This window comes from Stylophora pistillata, chromosome 14, assembly GCF_964205215.1.
Source record: "Stylophora pistillata chromosome 14, jaStyPist1.2, whole genome shotgun sequence".
Taxonomy (NCBI): Eukaryota; Metazoa; Cnidaria; class Anthozoa; order Scleractinia; family Pocilloporidae; genus Stylophora; species Stylophora pistillata.
Genome location: NC_142532.1, coordinates 11,916,370 through 11,935,985, shown reverse-complemented (window position 1 = coordinate 11,935,985; position 19,616 = coordinate 11,916,370). Strand labels below are relative to the sequence as shown.

At 37.9% G+C, this 19,616-nt stretch overlaps 1 protein-coding gene across 2 annotated transcripts; it reads right to left on the bottom strand.

Moving 5' to 3' along the window:
• Positions 1-12,382: 12,382 nt before the first annotated feature.
• On the bottom strand, positions 12,383-16,335 carry LOC148716574 (adenosine receptor A3-like). Of its 2 annotated transcripts, none has more exons than XM_088745139.1 (2): positions 16,167-16,335; positions 12,383-15,152 (listed from the first exon to the last, which is right to left on the bottom strand). In XM_088745139.1, the coding sequence occupies exon 2, from the start codon at positions 15,077-15,079 to the stop codon at positions 14,192-14,194; it is 888 nt and encodes a 295-aa protein (XP_088601265.1). In that variant the 5' UTR covers positions 15,080-15,152; positions 16,167-16,335; the 3' UTR covers positions 12,383-14,191. The 2 variants fall into 2 exon arrangements, with proteins under 2 accessions (XP_088601265.1, XP_088601266.1); XM_088745140.1 differs by having other exon boundaries at positions 12,383-15,118.
• Between the last annotated feature and the right edge of the window lie 3,281 nt (positions 16,336-19,616).

Here is a 19,616-nt window from a genome sequence, read left to right as displayed (position 1 = left end):
TCTTCCTGGCACAAACACGGTTACGTTTGCTTCTTATTGCCGTCCCTTGACCTTACTATTTGTCAGGACGTTGAAAGGAATCCTGGCCCACTTACTCATCATTCTACTGGTCGCGCTAACCCGCCTCCTTCTGCTATTTCGCTTGCCGATAAGCCATCAAGTCAAGCCCAAATTGCTACAAAGTTTTACTCCAGAACTGATCTTCTTCGCTTGCGCTCTTCCGGTCCAAGCTATTTGTATCAATCTTCATTATGTCTACTTCAAGCCCTTGGTATTTTTAAGTACCGAGGATGTCGCGCTGGAAAGGCTGATAAAGCTAGGAAACATGCTGTTCATAATATTCTTCCGATTTCTTCTTCACGCCGGGATTGTAGATCATTAAATATTCAACTTGTCACCTCTAATGGTGTCAATCCGTCCGTTTTGAAGCCTCTGAGATCATTGCTGTCATCGAGTCTTTCTTCAAATAATCTTCGCTTTGCAATCTGTAATGCTCGCTCTATCAGGAACAAAGTGGAAACAATCATTGACCATGCTGTTGGCAATGATATCGGTATCTGTATTTTTACTGAAACTTGGTTAAACGATTTAGATTCTGTCTGCATTGCTGATCTTTCTCGTCATGGCTATTTATTCAAGAGTTTTCCACGGCAATCAAATCGATCTGGCGGTGGTACAGGCATTTTATTCCGCGACTCTTTTGATGCCACACTTCTGGACGGGAAGGAACATAATTCTTTTGAATTTTCCGAATGGATTTTGAAGACAACAAATCGCTCTATCCGTATTGTTGCTGTTTACCGCCCTCCCAACTCTTCTGCGTCGGTATTTCTTGATGAGTTTTCGTCGTATCTTGAAAACATTGTCATGTGTCCTGAACCTCTTATTATCGCTGGGGATTTCAACTTTCACATGGATTTGGTGCATAGCAATTGTGCTATAAGATTTAAAGAGTTGCTGGAACCCTTCAGCCTCTCACAACACGTAACGATGTCCACGCATATTTCTGGGCATATTTTGGACCTTATCATCACTCGATCCACCAGTGACTTAATTTTGGGTCCCATTAACGTCACCTTACCCATCTCGGATCATTTTTTTGTTGAGTGTTTTATTCGCTTCCCAAGTTCATCAATCTCTACCAAGTCTGTGTCATATCGCAGGTTAAAGAACATCGACATTGATGCATTTAAATCGGACATCACCTCGTCTGTACTTTGCAGTGACACACACTGGAGCAACCTTGGCGATTTATCCAAGCAGTACTCCTCGACTTTAACAGAAATCCTGGATAAACATGCTCCCATAAAGACAAAAACTCTTGTTACTCGTGCAAAGATCCCTTGGTTTAACGCTGATGTTCTCCAGTTTAAACGTATTCGTCGCAAGGCTGAGCGGAAAGCTCTTAAAAGTGGTCTTTCTTCAGATTGGCTTGCTTATCGTAAAATCTGTAATAGATATTCTGCTCTTCTCAAGTCTACTCGAGCTTGTTATTACTCAGATTTAATTGGTCAGTGCGCTGGTGACTCCGGGAAGTTGTTCAAATTGGTTTCATTCCTTTGTAAGGGTCCTAATGTTAATGATCTACCACCTCATGATGACCCAGTTCTACTTGCGAATAAATTTGGGGAATTCTTTGTTAAAAAAAATTGAAGTCATCAAAGATTCCATCAGTGATATTGAAGTTAATCCTCCTTATTCTGATACTGCTGCTCCAGCTGTAGAACTTGACAGTTTTTCGCCGTTATCAGTGGAAGATGTTTGCAATATAATCAGTACATCGTCTAATGCCTCATGCTCCCTGGATCCAATCCCTACATGGCTTGTGAAGTCTTGTCTTGACGTCCTTGCGCCCTCCATTACTCGCATGGTAAATTTGTCTATTCGCCACGCCTATGTTCCCGATGATTGGAAAACTGCAATTGTGAAACCTCTATTAAAGAAACCCGGTCTAGAGTTAACTTATAAAAACTTCCGTCCGGTAAGCAATCTAACATTCATCTCCAAGATCGTCGAAAAGGCGGTTCTTTCTCAATTGTTTAAGCACTGTGAATACAATGCTCCTCTGCCGAAGTTGCAATCAGGGTTTAGAAGATTTCACTCTACCGAAACTGCCTTGCTTAAGGTTCAAAGTGATATTCTTATGTCAATGGACCATCAGGAAATTACGCTTCTTGTGCTACTGGATCTAAGCGCTGCTTTTGATACAATCGATCATCAGATTCTCCTTAATGTTCTTGAAAGCGATTTTGGAATCATTGGCTCTGCCCATAAATGGTTTGCGTCTTATCTGTCTGGCCGAAAACAACGTGTTCTCATAAACGATCGAACATCAGATGATTTTCATTTGAACTGCGGTGTCCCACAAGGCAGCTGTATGGGTCCTATTTTATTCATATTATACATATCTCGACTATATCACGTGATCGCTAACCATCTCCCCTCTGCTCACGGATATGCCGATGATACACAACTTTATCTGTCGTTTAGACCCAATGACATATCTTCGCAAGACCACGCCATAGCTGCTCTTGAAGCCTGCATTTCGGATGTCCGCTCATGGTTGATTTATAATCGCCTGTTAATTAACGATTCTAAAACCGAATTCTTAGTTGTTGGTTCCCGCCATCAATTATCAAAAATCGCAATTGATTCCATCACAGTCGGTAATTCTACCATTCAGCCTCTCAACAGTGTTCGAAACCTGGGTTCCTGGTTTGACTCCAATATGTCCATGTCCATTCACATTGGTAAGATCTGCAGCAAAGCTTTTCATGGATTGTATAAAATTCGCCAAATTAGGAAATTCCTCAGTCCTGAGTCCACGAAAACTCTTGTTCACGCATTTGTGACTTCGCATTTAGACTATTGCAACTCCCTTTTATTTGGCGTACCCAAGTACCAGACAGAGCGTCTTCAGAAGGTGCTCAACGCCGCTGCTCGACTAATTTTTAGGATTCCCAAGTTTCACCACATCTCGTCCGCCTTATATAATCTTCACTGGCTTCCTGTGGCTTATCGCGTCCATTTTAGGTTGTTACTTTTAATTTATAAAGCTTTAAATAACCAAGGCCCACTATACATAAAAGAATATCTGCAGCCACACAGTGTCAAGGGTCATCAGCTACGTTCCTGCGATCAGGGTCTCCTTAAGGTCCCAAGAACTAACTTTAAGACCTTTGGTGATCGTGCCTTTGCCCGTTCTGGACCTTTTTTGTGGAACGAACTGCCGCTTGAAATTCGAAACAGTCCAAGTGTAACGATTTTTAAGTCAAAGCTTAAGACACATCTATTCAAGCTGGCTTACAGTTTGTTTTGATATTTTGTCGTTTATCATTTTAATATTTGTAGTTAATAATGTTGTAAAGCGCTTTAGAACATTTTATAATTTTAGCGCTTTAGAAATGTAAATTATTATTAACTACTTTCTGGTTACTTAGTTCAAATTGCTGAAGACTAAAATTGAACTTCTATAAAGGATGACATAACTAGGGTGGTGAGCTTAGCGAAGAGCGTCGAATCATGTTCACAAGCCCTCGGAAAACCAAAATATTAAATCGTGACGTCTTCGAGGTTTCATTTTCACACATGATCACGATCCACAATTAGCAGCAAACGTCGTTGTGGGGTTAAAATTTTCACTATTGTCAGCTTCGATCTATTGACGTTTTCTCCTCATATTTTTATGTTGCTCTCATGCGATGAGAACCGGGAGTGGGCAAGATAAAGGAAATCTTGTGCTCTGATCGGCTACCTGAAAAGGAAAATCAAAATTTGCTCTCTGTGATTTCCTGCTTTGATCCCGCAGAATGGTTATTTTAGGAGGCTCAATACTTCGTAATTTCGGAGCCAGTCAATTTTTTTTTGCATTTGGCTCATGTTGTACAGGTTTTTCGGCCGTTCTGGCTACAACAGAGTCACCGATATGTCTTTATGTCGGTCAAAAGAAAGAAAACTACGACGAGTCTCGCGGATTCATCTGGTAATTTCTTTGTGTCTTTATTTTCTTCTTTTTTTATTTATTCCCATAACGTTTGTTGTAACGCTTAATTTAGTTTTCTTGAAATGTTGGCTGGTTTAGCTACAAATACAACAGGTACGTTATCCATTCTGTTGAGGAAATTGCATCGAGCGCGAACTTTTCAGCTGTAAAATCAATTGACAGAAACCTAGGAATTTATCAGTGATACATACGTGGCTACTCTCGAAGCGGTTCACAATAAACAAGGAATATTCGAATGAAATTGAGACTTGGTTTTTTTTTAATGTCTCAGGCTTTAAACTGCTGTCATAAATTACATAATGAGAACTAAATATACCTGTCAACTGTCATCCTCTGAATCCGTTTACTCCCCAAAAGATGTCATTTTTCAGTTCTAAATGCCGGAAAATATCAAAATTGATATTTTGCTTCACTATTTCGATAAAAAAATCAAATATTTGTTATTTACGATCTAGGATTTAACCCCATGTAATTTCCAGTTTTGTTATTAAAATTGGTCTGCTACTTATCAAAAGTTATCTTGTATATTCATTTGCTGCTTTTTGTCAGTTTCTTTCCTTTTAAGGTTTTTTTTTACATTTTTCTGTATCCCGAGGTCATCCGCGATTTAAACTCAGCTATTTTCCTTTCGGCGAAAAACATCCCAACATCCTGATTCCCCTCAGAGCAGGACACTCTCCGTCATATAAAACTGAATCGAAAAGAATGAAGTCAATCCGTGAATTTTATTGTTGTAACACGTACCAACAGGACATGCACTCTTGATTGCACAGATTTGTTCGAAAACAGTATCGTGGCAACGAGGTGACATCGAATCAAACTCTTCAACTACTTAACCCACAAAATCCAAAGATACGGTTGATGCTTCCCTTGTTGTTTTCTTATGAATTTTCTTGCAATTTATTGGGGAGTATATATTGTTCAATGGAAAACAGTATCGTGACAAAGAAGTGACATAGAATCAAACTGTTCCATTACTTAACCCACAAAATCCAAAGATAGGGTTGATGCTTCCTTTGTTGTATTCTTATGAGTTTCCTCGCAATTTAATGGGGAGAATACGGTGTTCAATCGACAAAATATTCTCTTTTTTTCGGTTTTTCAATAAGTCTTGTGATAAATTGTTAGATTTACATCAGTATTTTTAGGAAATGTTCTATCCCCAGCTCTTTGGGGTTGTAGAGCTAAAAAACTGTGCATAAAATAAATATATTTTATGAGACCTTTTGTTGTGTAGTATCGCTGAGTATTTTTACGAGTCGTGCCGTATTTTGACGAGCCCGTGGTGGAGCGGCCGCTGGCCATCGCAACTGTTGTAACGCTATACCCAAGACTGCTTGCGCGAGAACACTAGAATTGTAACGTTGTGTTTACATCGTAAAATTAAAATTCTCGTTTTATTTGGTCTTACCACGTGGGGCGAGCCAAAATACAAATAACGAGAAAAAATACTTAGCGATACTACACAACAAAACGTCCAATAAGTTATTTATTATCCAACACGCCCAATTGTTATTTCAGTGCGGGCGAATTTCGCGGATATCTATTTACGGGGAGTGCGTGACAGAAGTGTGCGAAGCGGAACGAAATTGGCGCGTTGTTGTGTTGCTGTTTCTATTTTCTTCAATAAATGAAGAAATTTCCTGGTTCTTTGACTGTTTTTCTTCTTTCGATTCATCTAATAAACTTGGATCTATATTTGCCAGCCATTCTGACTCTTCGTCGTCGGAAATATGACTCAAATTGTCCGCCATTTTTTTTCGTAACGTCAATCCAATTCTTCGCTTGCGCGATGCGAGAAAACCTGTCTAACCGGCTCTGTGTAGTACAAATACCGCGTGATATTTGTACTCGTCTAGGGCGTTATTTGTACCCTTCGGAGTGTAGTTGGATAATAAAAGTCTTTCCCGTTATCTTTCCCTGAAAAGTGTTGGGATTTCCTCAAATTTTTACTTTTCCGCTTTCACCTCTACAGCCCAATGAACCTTCTAAAAATGATAAGGTGAAGTTATTTCGTGTAAATGACGCGCGCCAATTCTGCACCGAAGATGTTTGCGGTGAAACCTACAGATATTGCAGGCAAATTCGATGGTGTTATAGATCTCATCCCTATACAATTATTTTGGAATCACCAAAGCTGTTTTTTTTCTTTCACTCATGCAGAGGACGTGAAGATGGAAGAATATAAACGGCGAACTCTATTTCTTAAATTTACATTCATTTGTTTTAAATCAGCTACCTCAAGGTCTATTATTTGTATCTACAGTCAGCATTGCTAGAATTTTTCTGTCGTTTAATCTGATAATAGGAGAAAGAGAGGAAATAGTTTGCTTGTTCGTTGATCGGGTTAAGAACAGTTTGGTTCGTTTATCACGATGATATGATAAGGAATAAATCTGAGCTTCCTTGAGGATTCAATCTCTAAACCAGCAGGTCTTCTTTTTCGAATTTCTTCATTCGACGAAGGAGCTCGGCTTACTCTCTTTCTTTATCTATTTTCAGACGTGACGCTTTCGAAATTGACTCGTGTTTCATATGAACCAGGTGTATGTCTCATGAAAGAGCGTCCCGTAGATCTAACAACTCGTAAAAATACTCAGCAATGCCACACAACAAAACGTCTAATAAGATATATTTTTTGAAGAAAATAGAAACAGCAACACGAAAACGCGTCAATTCCGTTCCGTTTCACACACTTCTGTCACGCACTCCCCGTAAATAAATATCCGCTAAATTCGCCCGCACTGAAATAACAGTTTGGCGTGTTGGATAATAAATAAGTTATTCGACGTTTTGTTGTGTAGTATCGCTGAGTATTTTTACTCGCACTACGGGCTCGTCAAAGTACGGCACAAATCGTAAAAATACTCAGCGATACTACACAACAAAACAACTAATAAGATGTATTTTTCTCACACTTGTGAGGAATAAATATATTTCTTTGATTTTTCGTCTTATACTTAACTTATTTCTACCTATATATTTTATCACTACCCGTTTGACATTGTATATCTCTTATATCCCAACTAACTAATTCAGTTCTCACCTTAACTCTTGTGAAAATGTGATTTTTCTCGAAAGCGTGTAACAAAACTGTTCACTCGGTAACACGGCAGTTTGGATGAAGCTGAATACAATTAGAGGCATGAAGAAGTCGGTAGAAACCGAAACTTTTGAACTGTTTCTTTCGACTCATTCGTAAGTCATGAATTTATTCTGTGGCTATGCTATTTCACTGTTTATTTGGCAATTTGGACTCAGACGTCATATTTCAGCCTTTCATTTTCATAAATCTGAAGTATGGCACATCCTCATCCTTTTCAATTTTTTTTTTTCGCTAGTGTGGCTGGTCGTTACGAATCGTGTCTTTTTTAAGGTTGTATTCAGAGCGTCAACTCTAAGTGTAAAATTAAGATTTATTTCAGAAATAAAATCGACCAAAACTAGCCTTTTCGTTTCTATCGTCTTACATGAAAAGAAGAGTAGGGGGCGCTCTGTTCTCCTCAGCCCTGCTTCACGTTCCTCTTCATTGCATCCGGTTGATGCAAGAAGCTACAGTCGCTATCGCCTCGCGCAACTCTTACGCTTCTTTCGTGCTTAGCAACCTCCCGCGTGCATCCATAACTCAATAATTTACGCTGTGGTGTTAACCATTTGTTAATTGTTATTATGTTAATTAGATACTGGTCTCTATCACAAAAAAGTCGCCCTCAGCCTCACTCCAAATCAAAGGCTTGGCAACTAAGTACACAACTGTAACATGGCCGTATTTGGACTGAGTTACAGCTGAGAGAAAAATTTTAGTCTAATTGTTAGAGATACAATGAAATATATGAAGTTCATATATTTTGAACTGCGGTATGAGATACGTATGATGCACGATCCTCGCAGTAGATAGCGCTATTTAAGCTATAGCGAAAATCAGACCTGAAAAAAATCAGGCCTGTACGGGACTCGAACAACTGACCTCTGCGATACTAGTGCAGCGCTCTACCAGTTGAGCTAACAAGCCAACTGGGAGCAGGCCGTTAAGTTGATTCGTAACAAACCCGTGAAAGTGATAAATCAGATACAATGAAATATATGAGATATATGAAAAGAAAAAAAGAAGAAAAAATAGAGGTAGGAATTTTTCTTACCTCCCTTCAGAGAAAACTATGCTGGTCAATTTGGAATTATCTTTCAACCTGCGTGCTTTTGAAAGTTTTTCCTCTCCCAACTATGATAAAAATGAGCAAAGCCATTTATTATCTGAAGATTGATCTAACAGAGCTGTTTCCTTAGACAACTCTTAGGTTGATTCGTCCTCAAAGTGTCTTGAAATTCACATCTCACCAAATTTTATCCTCGATTCTTTCCACTTTAAAGAATGATGCAAACATCGAAGGCATTCGTTGTAAAACTGATTGTATGATACTCATTTCTTTCCTTTTTTTCCGCCACAAATGAATATGACTTAAGAAGCGAGTGATATAGAGAATCATGGGCAAACAAGGAAGTCAAAGCTCTGGAGGAAACGCGCAGCCCAGAAATCCGATGACTAAAGGAGATGCGTCAAGGATTCAAAGTCCAGAAGCCGCAAAGAAGTATGGCGGCGGAGTTCCACAAGGAGGCTTTTCATCGCGCGCTCAATCTACTGCACACAAGCAGGAAAATCAGAACAACTAAATGCCTGTGGAACTGTATTTTCATTCTAAGGGAGCGTGATTTCGTTCATTATAATTTGTGAGAGATGTTTGATCGTTGTTTTATCTTTCAAAGTAGCTAGGTTGTCCTTAACCTACGATTCAAATTCCTTGTTCAATAATCATCATCCACCATGTACTGGTCGTAGCAGTTTGACAGCGTCGAAGTAAAAACCTCATCTGCCGATTAAGGGAAATGATTGCATTACAATGGAAGTAACTGAAATAAAATGGTTATAAATGCTACCAGCCGAGAGTGAAGGTAATTTGATTTTTCACCTATTCATATCCCCGAAACACACAAAATGCCTGGATCTCAGAATCTCACAGAGAATTCATAGTATCATACAGTTTAATAACGAGTCGAATTCCAAGAATATTTTTCGATTATTATCGTCATCTTATTTTGATCATTATCACTTTTCCAGTGAAAGCCTACAGAGATTCGCGTGTCATCATCACCGTGAACCTGTGTTGTTGGTATTTATTTATTTATTTTATCTATTTATTTTATCTATTTGTTTTATCTATTTATTTATTTATTTATTAGATTTGCCGACAGGCAGGGACACCGCAACAGCTTGCGCCAATCATTGCGGGCCCAGTAAACCCACCCATTCCACCCCAGGGGAGGACATCCACCACACAATAATCTCTAACCCTGCAGGAGACGGGACCTACGCCTTATTCGTCCTTATCCGAGAAGACTAGAATATTTATCCATTTCTTGATATTATAGAAAGGTGGCAAATTCTCCTCAGTTATTTTAAGACCATGAGTATTGGTCCGGCCGGGACTCGAACCCTCGACCTCCCGCACAACAAAATCCGGCGCTCTAACCAATTTAGCTAACCGGGGGGCCAGCTATCTTTCAAATTATCAGATCTTCCCACCCTCCTTCAGCTCCTCAATTGCATCTTTTCTGTCATTTTTTGTGATGTTGTTGAGCAAGAAAAACTCAGAAAAAAACTGATGTATTATCATATACCTAAAGCTTGAATATACATGAAGGATGAAGAGTTTCAAGTCTAGGTTTTTCTCATCTTTGTAATTTCCGCCATGGTATGCACAAGCGTGTCAGCCAGGTCATATGTCCAACTCATCACTGATTTTAGCGTCGGTGGAGAATGCCACCTCAGTCATTCTTTGATAAAATAATTCTGCTCATAGCCTCGTGTTATTGTGAAAGTTAAAAGAGATACATTTCGATATTTTGAGTATCTTTTTGCGACGAGGAAAATTAATGACAACAGAAGTGAACAGTGTCAACGTAAGTGAACAGAAACCAGAGTATTAGTTTGGTGATAGAAAAACTTTAAAGTGGACCCTACTTTAAATTCGGAGTAATGCGCGGAAATAAAAATAGAAAGTAAAATTGTGGAGAAAACTAATGTGGACTTTTAATTGTTTGCCTTAAGACTCAGAGCCACTATCGATTGTGGAGTCAAGGTATAAGTTAAAATTGGTCACATTTCAACCGTAATACGACAAGTCTTAACCAAGCGCCTTTTCATAACTACGATGAAGAAACACATTTTACCAAAATAATTTTCAAATTGCAAACTTAAGAAAATTTAGAAATCAAATCAAGCCTTGTGCGCCAATCGTGTGTAATCATTGATGTATCTTTTCTTAACTACATGAGGTCCGCGGCCGAGAAAAGTGTCTAAGCGAGTCAATGGAATGATTGTAAATGAGACAAAACACCAGGCTATAGTCTTGGGAAAAACAGGCCACTCCTTCTCTTTTCCATTAAAAGATTCTTTGGATATATTTGGAATAAATATTGACAATAGGTTGCGTTTTGATAATTATATATCAACTATTTGTAAGAAGATAAATGGCCAGTTCAATGTAATGCTAAGATTTCGTAAACTTATCTCTAAAGATACTCTACTAAGATTGTATAAGGCTTTTATTATGCCACATTTTAACTATTGTTCGTCTGTATGGCACTTTTGTGGTGCACGTAGTACTGAGAAGATAGATACTTTAAACAAGCGAATTCTTAGAGTTATCTTGCAGGATTATAATTCTCCCTATGACTCTCTACTCAGCAAAGTTAACTCCAAATCTCTGTATAAAAGACGCCTTCAGACTTTCTTAATTATATTGTACAAGAGCTTGTTTTTTAACTGCTATCCAGGCTATCTAAAGAATATGTTTAGTTTCCGGTCTGTATCCTATAATCTACGCGGAAATTATATTTTGTCTCTACCGTCTACAAAAACTACTACTTATGGTCTTCACTCCTTTTCATATATGGCTTCAAAACTATGGAACTCTCTTCCGGACTCTTTTAGAACGTCTGACTTTTCTGATTTCAAGCGCAAGATTCTACAGTATGACTCTTTCTCATAGTTAAATTTTAGAATGTTACAATTTTACATTTTACATTTTACATTTTAGTAGTATTTAGAATTATACTTGTAACTCGAAGATACTAGCTTATTCTTTAGCTACTCCAAATTCGAGATTAAATAAAGTATATGTATGTATGTATGTATGTAACGGCACATATACTATAACAGATTAGCTTGTAATAGGTATAAGATAAAGCGAAACAGCCAAAACGCCTAGTCACTCTCTAAAAACGTTATTAAGACCATCACAATCACCTTTTATCGTCAGCTTTGACAGGAAGTACAACGTCCGTGGGACTATCCCTTAGTATGGACTATCCCTTAGTATTAGGTTATTTGCAGACCGTCATGATTGCAAATTGCACAGATCGTGTATTTTCTCCGCCCCCGATGATTGAGGGGTTGTTGCTCAAGCAGATAGATCATAGAAATAATCAGTGTTTCAAAAGTTTTAGAATTCAAAGCTCCAGATTTTTCCATGATAGGTGCTGGGTGATCGCCTGTTCTTCGAACCAAGAACTGACCGAGCGAACCTTAATTCTGGCCATGTCCACATGTATCCGTTTTCATTTGAATACGCAACTTTTTCATTTCACAGTGAACAGCTATAAATCGTAACTGAAAACAAGCTAATAAAAGACCCATTTTTGAATAAATCTTCTTTTAGTATCGAAATTAGAAACAAAAATATCTGAATTGATTAAAGGGGCTATGCCATATCGTTGAAATGAATTTGGTTGATTAAAAGATCAAGAAACAAGCAAGCAACAAACAGAATTCTGACTCGAAACTTCAAAAGCACATACTTTAGACGACATTGACTTTCTTATCAGGCTATAAGTAGCTGCATTGTTCTATAATGGCTCCAGGCGTATCCCTAAGCAAACTCCATTTTTTCACCCTTCTCATTCTAGTCCATCAACACCTATCGCCTTGTCCTTCTCACCAGACAAAAACAAATTTGGTACACACAGTCCATGCAAGAATTTATATCTATCCGGAAAATTACCAAAGGCAGAGACCCTAAAAACACGCCTAATTGAAAAAAATATATATGTACTTCAACTCTTCTCTGGATATAATGACAAAAAAAGCGATTCACTTTAATCAAAAGCTGTTCGGGTCAATAATTTGTTCCATGTAAGGTGAGTCTGTGCCTTGAAGAATTTTCTTTTTCACTGGGGCAGACCGTTTACCTCAAGGTCCCCACGTTAAACAACTGGATGTGAACAATGTATTCATGTCACTGAGCAAAGTAAACTTAGATAAACATAATTATGTTTCCCTTTCATTCATAAGCAACTATTCTGTTACTTACGTATGATGCACGATCCTATAAATGAACTTCAAATATTTCATTGTATCTGACCTATTCTGTTACTGAAATGAAACACACAGCAACTTTTGGTTGGTATAGTCGTTTCTATAGTAAAGATATGTACAGATCAAAATACAACAAAACAGCGGCCAACTTTTTCAAGAAAACAAATAGGTAATAATGCGGTATAAGATAGGGTGAATAAGCAGAAATTCTGGACTATTGGTTGAAAAAATAAAGAATGTCACACTCAGCTTTTCCGATAACTTTAGACCGGAAGTCTGATATCCAGCGCGATGGTAATGATCATTCTTATCAAACTACATCTTTCTCGCCTGCGCACCAGTTGGGGCCAACGAACTTATCTTTTTCGAGCTTCTTACGACTGGAATAATCTAGACAATGACATTATAAAACACCAAAACATTATCTCTTTTTAAAGCCAAACTTACAACCTTAAAACTGAGATAAGCCGTACATTTCAATTTGAATTTCCTTCTCTTAATCTTGATTTTTATTTTTAGATAGGCTTTTATCTTTTATTCTTTTAAAAATTTCTTTTGCAGGGCCCCAATGATAACTGCATAGGCGAGTGAGTTCCCTGGATCAATATATATAAATAATATTATTATTATTATCATCATCATCATTACTATAATATATTTACTACAAGAAGCATGAGAACAAGAAGAGGCAGCATACAGAAAGGGTAATGGAGAACGAACAAGGAACGTTCACTCCCCTAATTTCACGACAATGGCAGATGAGTGTGTTAAATACCGCAGCAGACTTGCGGAGCTGATCGCAAGCAAGAAGGGAGAAAGTTACTCAAGCGCAATTTCCTGGATAAAAGCTTAAATGTCTTCACCATCGTACGCTTTGCGATCCTATGCTTAAGACACTCAAGATCCAGAAGACGACAGCTAGACTTTATTGAATCAGGTTTACATATTGAAAATATTAAAGCCTGGCCGACCTAATCTCTGTTTTTTTTTCGTTTTTATTTAGGTTTTACTTTCTTTTAACTTGTTTCCTTTAAAATCATCATTAAATTGTTACCATAGTAAAAGAAGCGTGTACCCACTAGCTTTTCTTTGATTTTTATCAGACATTTTAATGCATTTTTCGATTTCTGAGCATTTTATCATAATTTTTGTTCATATGTTTAGTGATTATAGTGAATAAAGGTCTATTACTAATTACAATAGATTATTATCGTTATTATTATTACTATTACTACTGTTATTATTATTATTGTTGAAATTATTATCGCATTTTAAACACATCGTCGTCGGCGTAACAAATTACTGATGGAATGATCCATTCTATTAAAAAAGTTTACAAACGTGAGCTACTCTCTTCTGCTATTGTGAGACACAGTTCTGAAGTTGTAGACTCGCGCGTATTTTTGAGAAATGCATTTCATACAATCAATAGAGGATCTTTCCCCGTGCTTGCACAAGTTGATTAAAGTCAGCGGTGGATTGGATGAGTTTTCCAAGGCTTTGCAAATGATGCAACGTAATCTTAGAAAAAGTCGTCACTTCCTTGATTATATTTTCCATACATTACAAATCAGTGTAGCTTTTAAAAATTTCGGTTTGTTTACCCGTTATAAAAACAAACTACGATCAGAAGAAGTTACAATATGCACCACTGGAATAGTCCCTTTTACTCAAAAGCAAACCTGTCTTACTGGTTTTACCGGTACTTTAATTATTTCCCCCTACACTATCAGTTTTTCTTTAAAGCAACATCGTCTCCAGCAAAACAAATGGGCTTTGCCTGAACATATCAAACCAAACTTTATTCGCATCCTGGGTTAATCAATAAATAAATGTGTCCCCAGGTTTCGAAGTGGCAGATCGACAGGCGCTATCTGTACTACGCCTACTCTGAATCCTGGTATCCGCAGAGCATAAACTAAAGGATTTATAAGCGAGTTGGCCAAGAATAGTATAAGCACAGGCACAACAATAACATGAGGAATCGTAATCTGTGCTGCAAAAAACAAAATTACATAAACCAATGCTGGTAGAAAACAAACTAAAGATACAAGTGTAACGATAAGCGAGGTACCCGTCATTTTTCTTTCTCTTTTAGCCGCTAAATAAAATTGAGGATGACGACTGAAGCGTACTTTGATAAAAATGAAAATGTAAGATACACAGATAACAAACAGAGAAATGCTATAAAAGGGAATGTATAAGGTATTGTTAACAAACCTCTCATGGCTATCTAGTATCTCATATAACACTATTTGAGCGGCTTCTCTAGCTATCGTTGTTAACCAAATGACAATTATTATCCCTCGATAAACCCATTTCTCAATAAAACGATGCCTAAATGGAAATAATGTTGCGTGCAGCCTTTCTAATGATATGGCAACAAGATTTGTAAGGGAAGTGAGCGGGAATAGATTTGAAAATGCCAGTTTCAAAAAAACAGACAATCTACGCTCCCCATTGTACGTCCATAGGTTACAGAACGTCGCCATTCTGATTTCAATCTGTAGCGGCCCAGACACTGCTCCAACTAAAAGATCGACTATCGCCAGATGGATGATCAAATATGTACTCTGCCGCTGTAGCTGACGCTTCTTCTTTACAAATACGACAATGGTGATGATATTAAGGATGACTATGGCCAGACACTCAGTGATGAGGACTACGAGCCAAGGAATGCACTGCGAAGCCGAATATGATGGCATGATCCCCTTCTTGGAGTTACGTAAAGTTTCTGATGTTAGCTGCAATAGAAGTAGCTGAGCTACAGTAGTTGAACTGTAAGATACGATACAATGTAAATTAAAAATTTGAAAAACAAAAACAATTTGGTCGATAGTTGGCCTTGACCGTTGATGGATTTCTTCTTTTTTCAACTTTAAAAGTTGTCCTAATAGGGTTCGTACGTGACCCACGTTCTACGTACTGCTACTGATCAGCATTATCGCAAATGTCATGTGTGTAACCAGGTTAAGAGCCCAGGCGCACTAAACAAATTTTTGTTTATTTTGTGAAGAGATCTGTCTTTAGGTCAGTGAGATTAGTGCTCTCGGTTATATTTTTATCGTACAAATTTTGTGAAGCCTTACCGAACTTCAAAGGCGCCGTCGTCCAGCCTCGAGGCAGGACAACTTTTTGGCAGCGTGAAATCTGCCAGATATTTCAATTTACAAACGACGATTTGAAGGACTACGTCAATCAAGAAAATTATCTTACTTTTTATATGCGAGTCTTTCAGGCTAAAGGCCGCCCAAAATATTTAATTTTTACACGGTAATCAAACGGTGAAGATGGAAGATTCGTACCCCGGGATGCTGCATACATTCAGTACCGAGGGCACTCAGAGTACAACTATTATGGCTCCCAAGTTTATTTTTAGCTGAATCCCTAGGTCTTAATATTGCTCAAATTGTACCTCCATGTCACTGAAATTTGGCGGAAACAAATTTTGTCGAGATGTTTGCTGGAGAAAACAAATTTTGTCAACCCAAAGCACTCAGGCCCCAAGCGAGTAAATGAATTTGGTCTCAGGAATCAAACCAAGAAAGATGCTATTTTTCGTTTTTTCATGAAAGTGGAAGAGAGGAAGGAAAAAACAAGCTTTAAACAAGGGATGTGAAATAAGAATTCACACAAATCAAAAAAAGCAAGCAAACATTTAAATTCCGATATTTAACCACAGACTTAGCAAAGGCTATATCCATCACATTAGGCTATCCATACTGACTCGGTTTTCCTCATCTCGTCAAAGATAGAATTTGCAAAGGATATGATGAGATATATTTAACATACCTTACTGATATTCAAAGTGCTTCAAATCGTCTTAATTACTGAGTTAGAGTCACAATTGAATAAAAGTTAAGCCAAGGTACAGTGAGACAGAGTAAAGATATCATTATCAAGACTCGAAATTAGTTGTCCGAAGGACCGACAGATGTGTGGAAAATGATATGGTGACTGTAAATGAAAAGGAACAACAGGTAACGCTATACTTCACCTGTACGTCGTAATATAATGAAGAAAGTTCTGGTGCCTTCATGAACCCAAATTGAAACCGCCGGGAAAACAGCTTAGTATAGGGAATCAATATATAAATATCAGTTACACAAGGACTAATAATTTCTAAAAAGCCTTGAATGGAATTTTAAAAGCTTTTAGTTTTTACTCGAGAAGAGGCACTGGAGGAGGCAACTTAACTGACCGAGAAAACATTTACACTGTGAAAATTTAAAAACCATTGTTTTAGCTGATTAAAGTCCATAAAAAATAAATGTTTTTTCTCTCTATTGTTCTCCCTTTTGAGACTTTTCAATTTAAAAGCCCGTCATGTTACTTTTTACTCCGCATTGAAAGTGGTCGTTCTAAATTGTAACTTGAGAGAAATGGGCTGCCGTAGAGTTTTGCACAAGTGATTAAAAAGCTAATGCAAATGGGTAACCTGCCACCCGGAAGGGACAGATGATGGCTAAATGGAAAATGACAATTTAACAACAGTTGAACGGAAATTCTGGAAAGAAGCAAACACCTGCACTGTGTTAATTTGCAAAAAGGTCTGCATCCTATTATACCCCAACTGCAAAACATCAGAGATGTACAATTTCGTCGTTGTTTGAAAACACTGTTTTTTTAGTTCTCGGTTAGTGGAAGTTATGACATTGAAGTGAACGGTTTATCAAACCGAGGAAACTTGCAAAATAGATTTACGAGTTTTTTTTATTATTATTATTTTTGATCTGCCAGTGCATTTGTTGCTAACAGCGGTGGAAAGAGGGAGTTTCGTGGCTGCCAAATAAATTCCAAACTCCACCATGCTGGGTATCATGCTTCAAATCTGGAGTTGAAATTCAACCCAAGTTTCTCGTATAAATTGTCTTCATTTCAAGATCATTTTCGAAATCCTATCAATCTGGATTCTGAGACAGCATTATTGAAAAAGGAACATCATCAATTTCAGTTTTTAATGCGTTAGCAAGATAAACTAGGAAATAAAAGAAAAGGTTTCCTCCAAGTGTTTCTCATGGTTGGCCCCTTCGAAATACACGGTGTTACTTTCATGACTGGAACTTCATCCACCTAAATGCAAATCAGCTTCATTGTTTATCAAATATGATGAATATATGAAGTTCATATATTTTGGACTGCGGTTATAGATACGTATGATGCATGATCCTCGCAACAGAGAGCGCTATTTATGCAATAGCGAAAATCAGACCTGAAAAAAAAAAATTAGGTCCGTATGAACTTCATATATTCATCATATCTGATTTATCATCACGGGTTTACTACGAATCAACTTAACGGCCTGCTCCCAGTTGGCTTGTCAGCTCAATTGGTAGAGCGCTGCACTAGAATGGCAGAGGTCAGTGGTTCGAATCCCATACAAGCCTGATTTTTTTCAGGTCTGATTTTCGCTATTGCATAATTAGCGCTCTCTACTGCGAGGATCGTGCATCATACGTATTGTTTATCAAACTGGGTAAAAAGAGAGTATTGACCTAAGCGGACTTCGATTGATTGACAGTGAACATACATTTTTAATTTGACTTGAAAACTAATGACTTGAAACTAATTAAGTCCTTATCCGACATCTTGTGTGGACACTGAACAATGTTTGAATAAGACTTTCTTGTTAACATTTTTTTTTTTCATCGCTTTAATGAAAGGGTTGCAGCGCAGGTGTTCATAATTTTCCTCGAGTTAGTAAATATACCTTTAGTAATTTGAGAGTTTATAAAATGTGAATGCGAACAGTGGACGAAAGAGAAAATAAATAGAATGGAAGAAAATAAAGTTCTAAATATCATGAAAATCTGTGGTGTAACTGCGTAACATCAGTAAAATCTATAGAAAGTTCCAATTACCTGTGTTCTCTGGTTTTCCTTCCTCCTCAAAAACAGTGGAAATGAGGAGCCCATTTCCTCTTGGCTTCCACGAGTAAGAGAATATATAGATTTCTCTTGTCCCGGAGATAAAACCTTCGGAGCAAGGACGAGAACCAACAATAAAGTCAACCTACGTGAGACGTTAGGTTCGGGAATTGAACCCAGGCCACATTGGTGAGAGGCGAGCGCTCTCACAACTGCGGCCTCGCTTCTCCCTTAAATTGATTTGTCTAACTAAGCAGTAATTCTTTTTTTTTAAAAAAGAAACTTTATCTTCTCCTTGGGATGGTTGCTGGGGAAATGAATGTCTCAAATCGAGAAGTCATTAACTATGGCAGCGTCTGTCCTAAGCCTTTGATCAGAATCATTTTCGTTGCGAATAGCTACCAAGATTGTCGGTGATGACAGCAAAAGAATTTCTCTTGTCCTGAATGTAGTTAGACAGTGTATTGTAATCAGATGGTGGGTAATGCTGAGCCCTAATGTCGTCGCTTTTGCAAAGTATTTCTCCTTAGGAAATGTCGACCGTTCACGTCTGGGATTAACGATCAAAAAGGTTTCTCCTTCAGCCCTCAACCATGCTTAAGGGAGTGCTAAGGGCTTTTGGATATAACATCCGATCGCCTATTCTTCAAACTCTTCCGAGATGCGCATACTGCATTGTTTTGGATAAATCAACATTCGTATTTGTTATTCTTTCGCTCCAACTTTTTACAATACCAGTGTCTCTTTTAGAATCATTGGAACACTTTTATCTTGTGTATTTATACCAGCATTGTAATTTTTTTATTTCACTTGACAGCCACAGATTATCATGACTAAGAACTGCTTTATCAATGCAAGGAAAGGGCAACAAGGAAACATTAACACAAAACATATGTCACTATTGAAATAATGTTGCATTATTCTGTAGTAACATAGAACTCTTGATCAAGTTTGAGGAGAGTGCAGTATTGATTACACACATGCAATTCATTGAGTTTTTCCATGGCAGAATAAGACAAGTTTCCAGAGCAGAAGAGAATAGTGTTATCATCTGCACCCCTCAAGTCTGCACAAAGACCGTAACCTTTTCTTTGAATGTCCACAACCATTAGTTTTTTGCCCGACTTTATCATAGATGTAATGCACAAAGGTCTCCGCTTTCAGAGAGACTTCACTCCCGTCACGGTAGATATCTCCTCTATTGTTAACATACTTGGAGAATCGGGTGGTGCCATCCAAAAATTTTTCCACAGTGACACACTCTCCATTTAGTTTGCCAAAGTACACTTTTGCGTAGGAGAAGGTGTCACCAAACTCCTGTGGCTTCTCCAATTCTAAGCCAGCGAATTCGTTTGAACAGCTTTACGTGTATGAT

Excerpts from the sequence above, each read along its gene's own strand:
- LOC148716574 (XM_088745139.1), bottom strand. The coding sequence starts at position 15,079 with ATGCCATCATATTCGGCTTCGCAGTGCATTCCTTGGCTCGTAGTCCTC.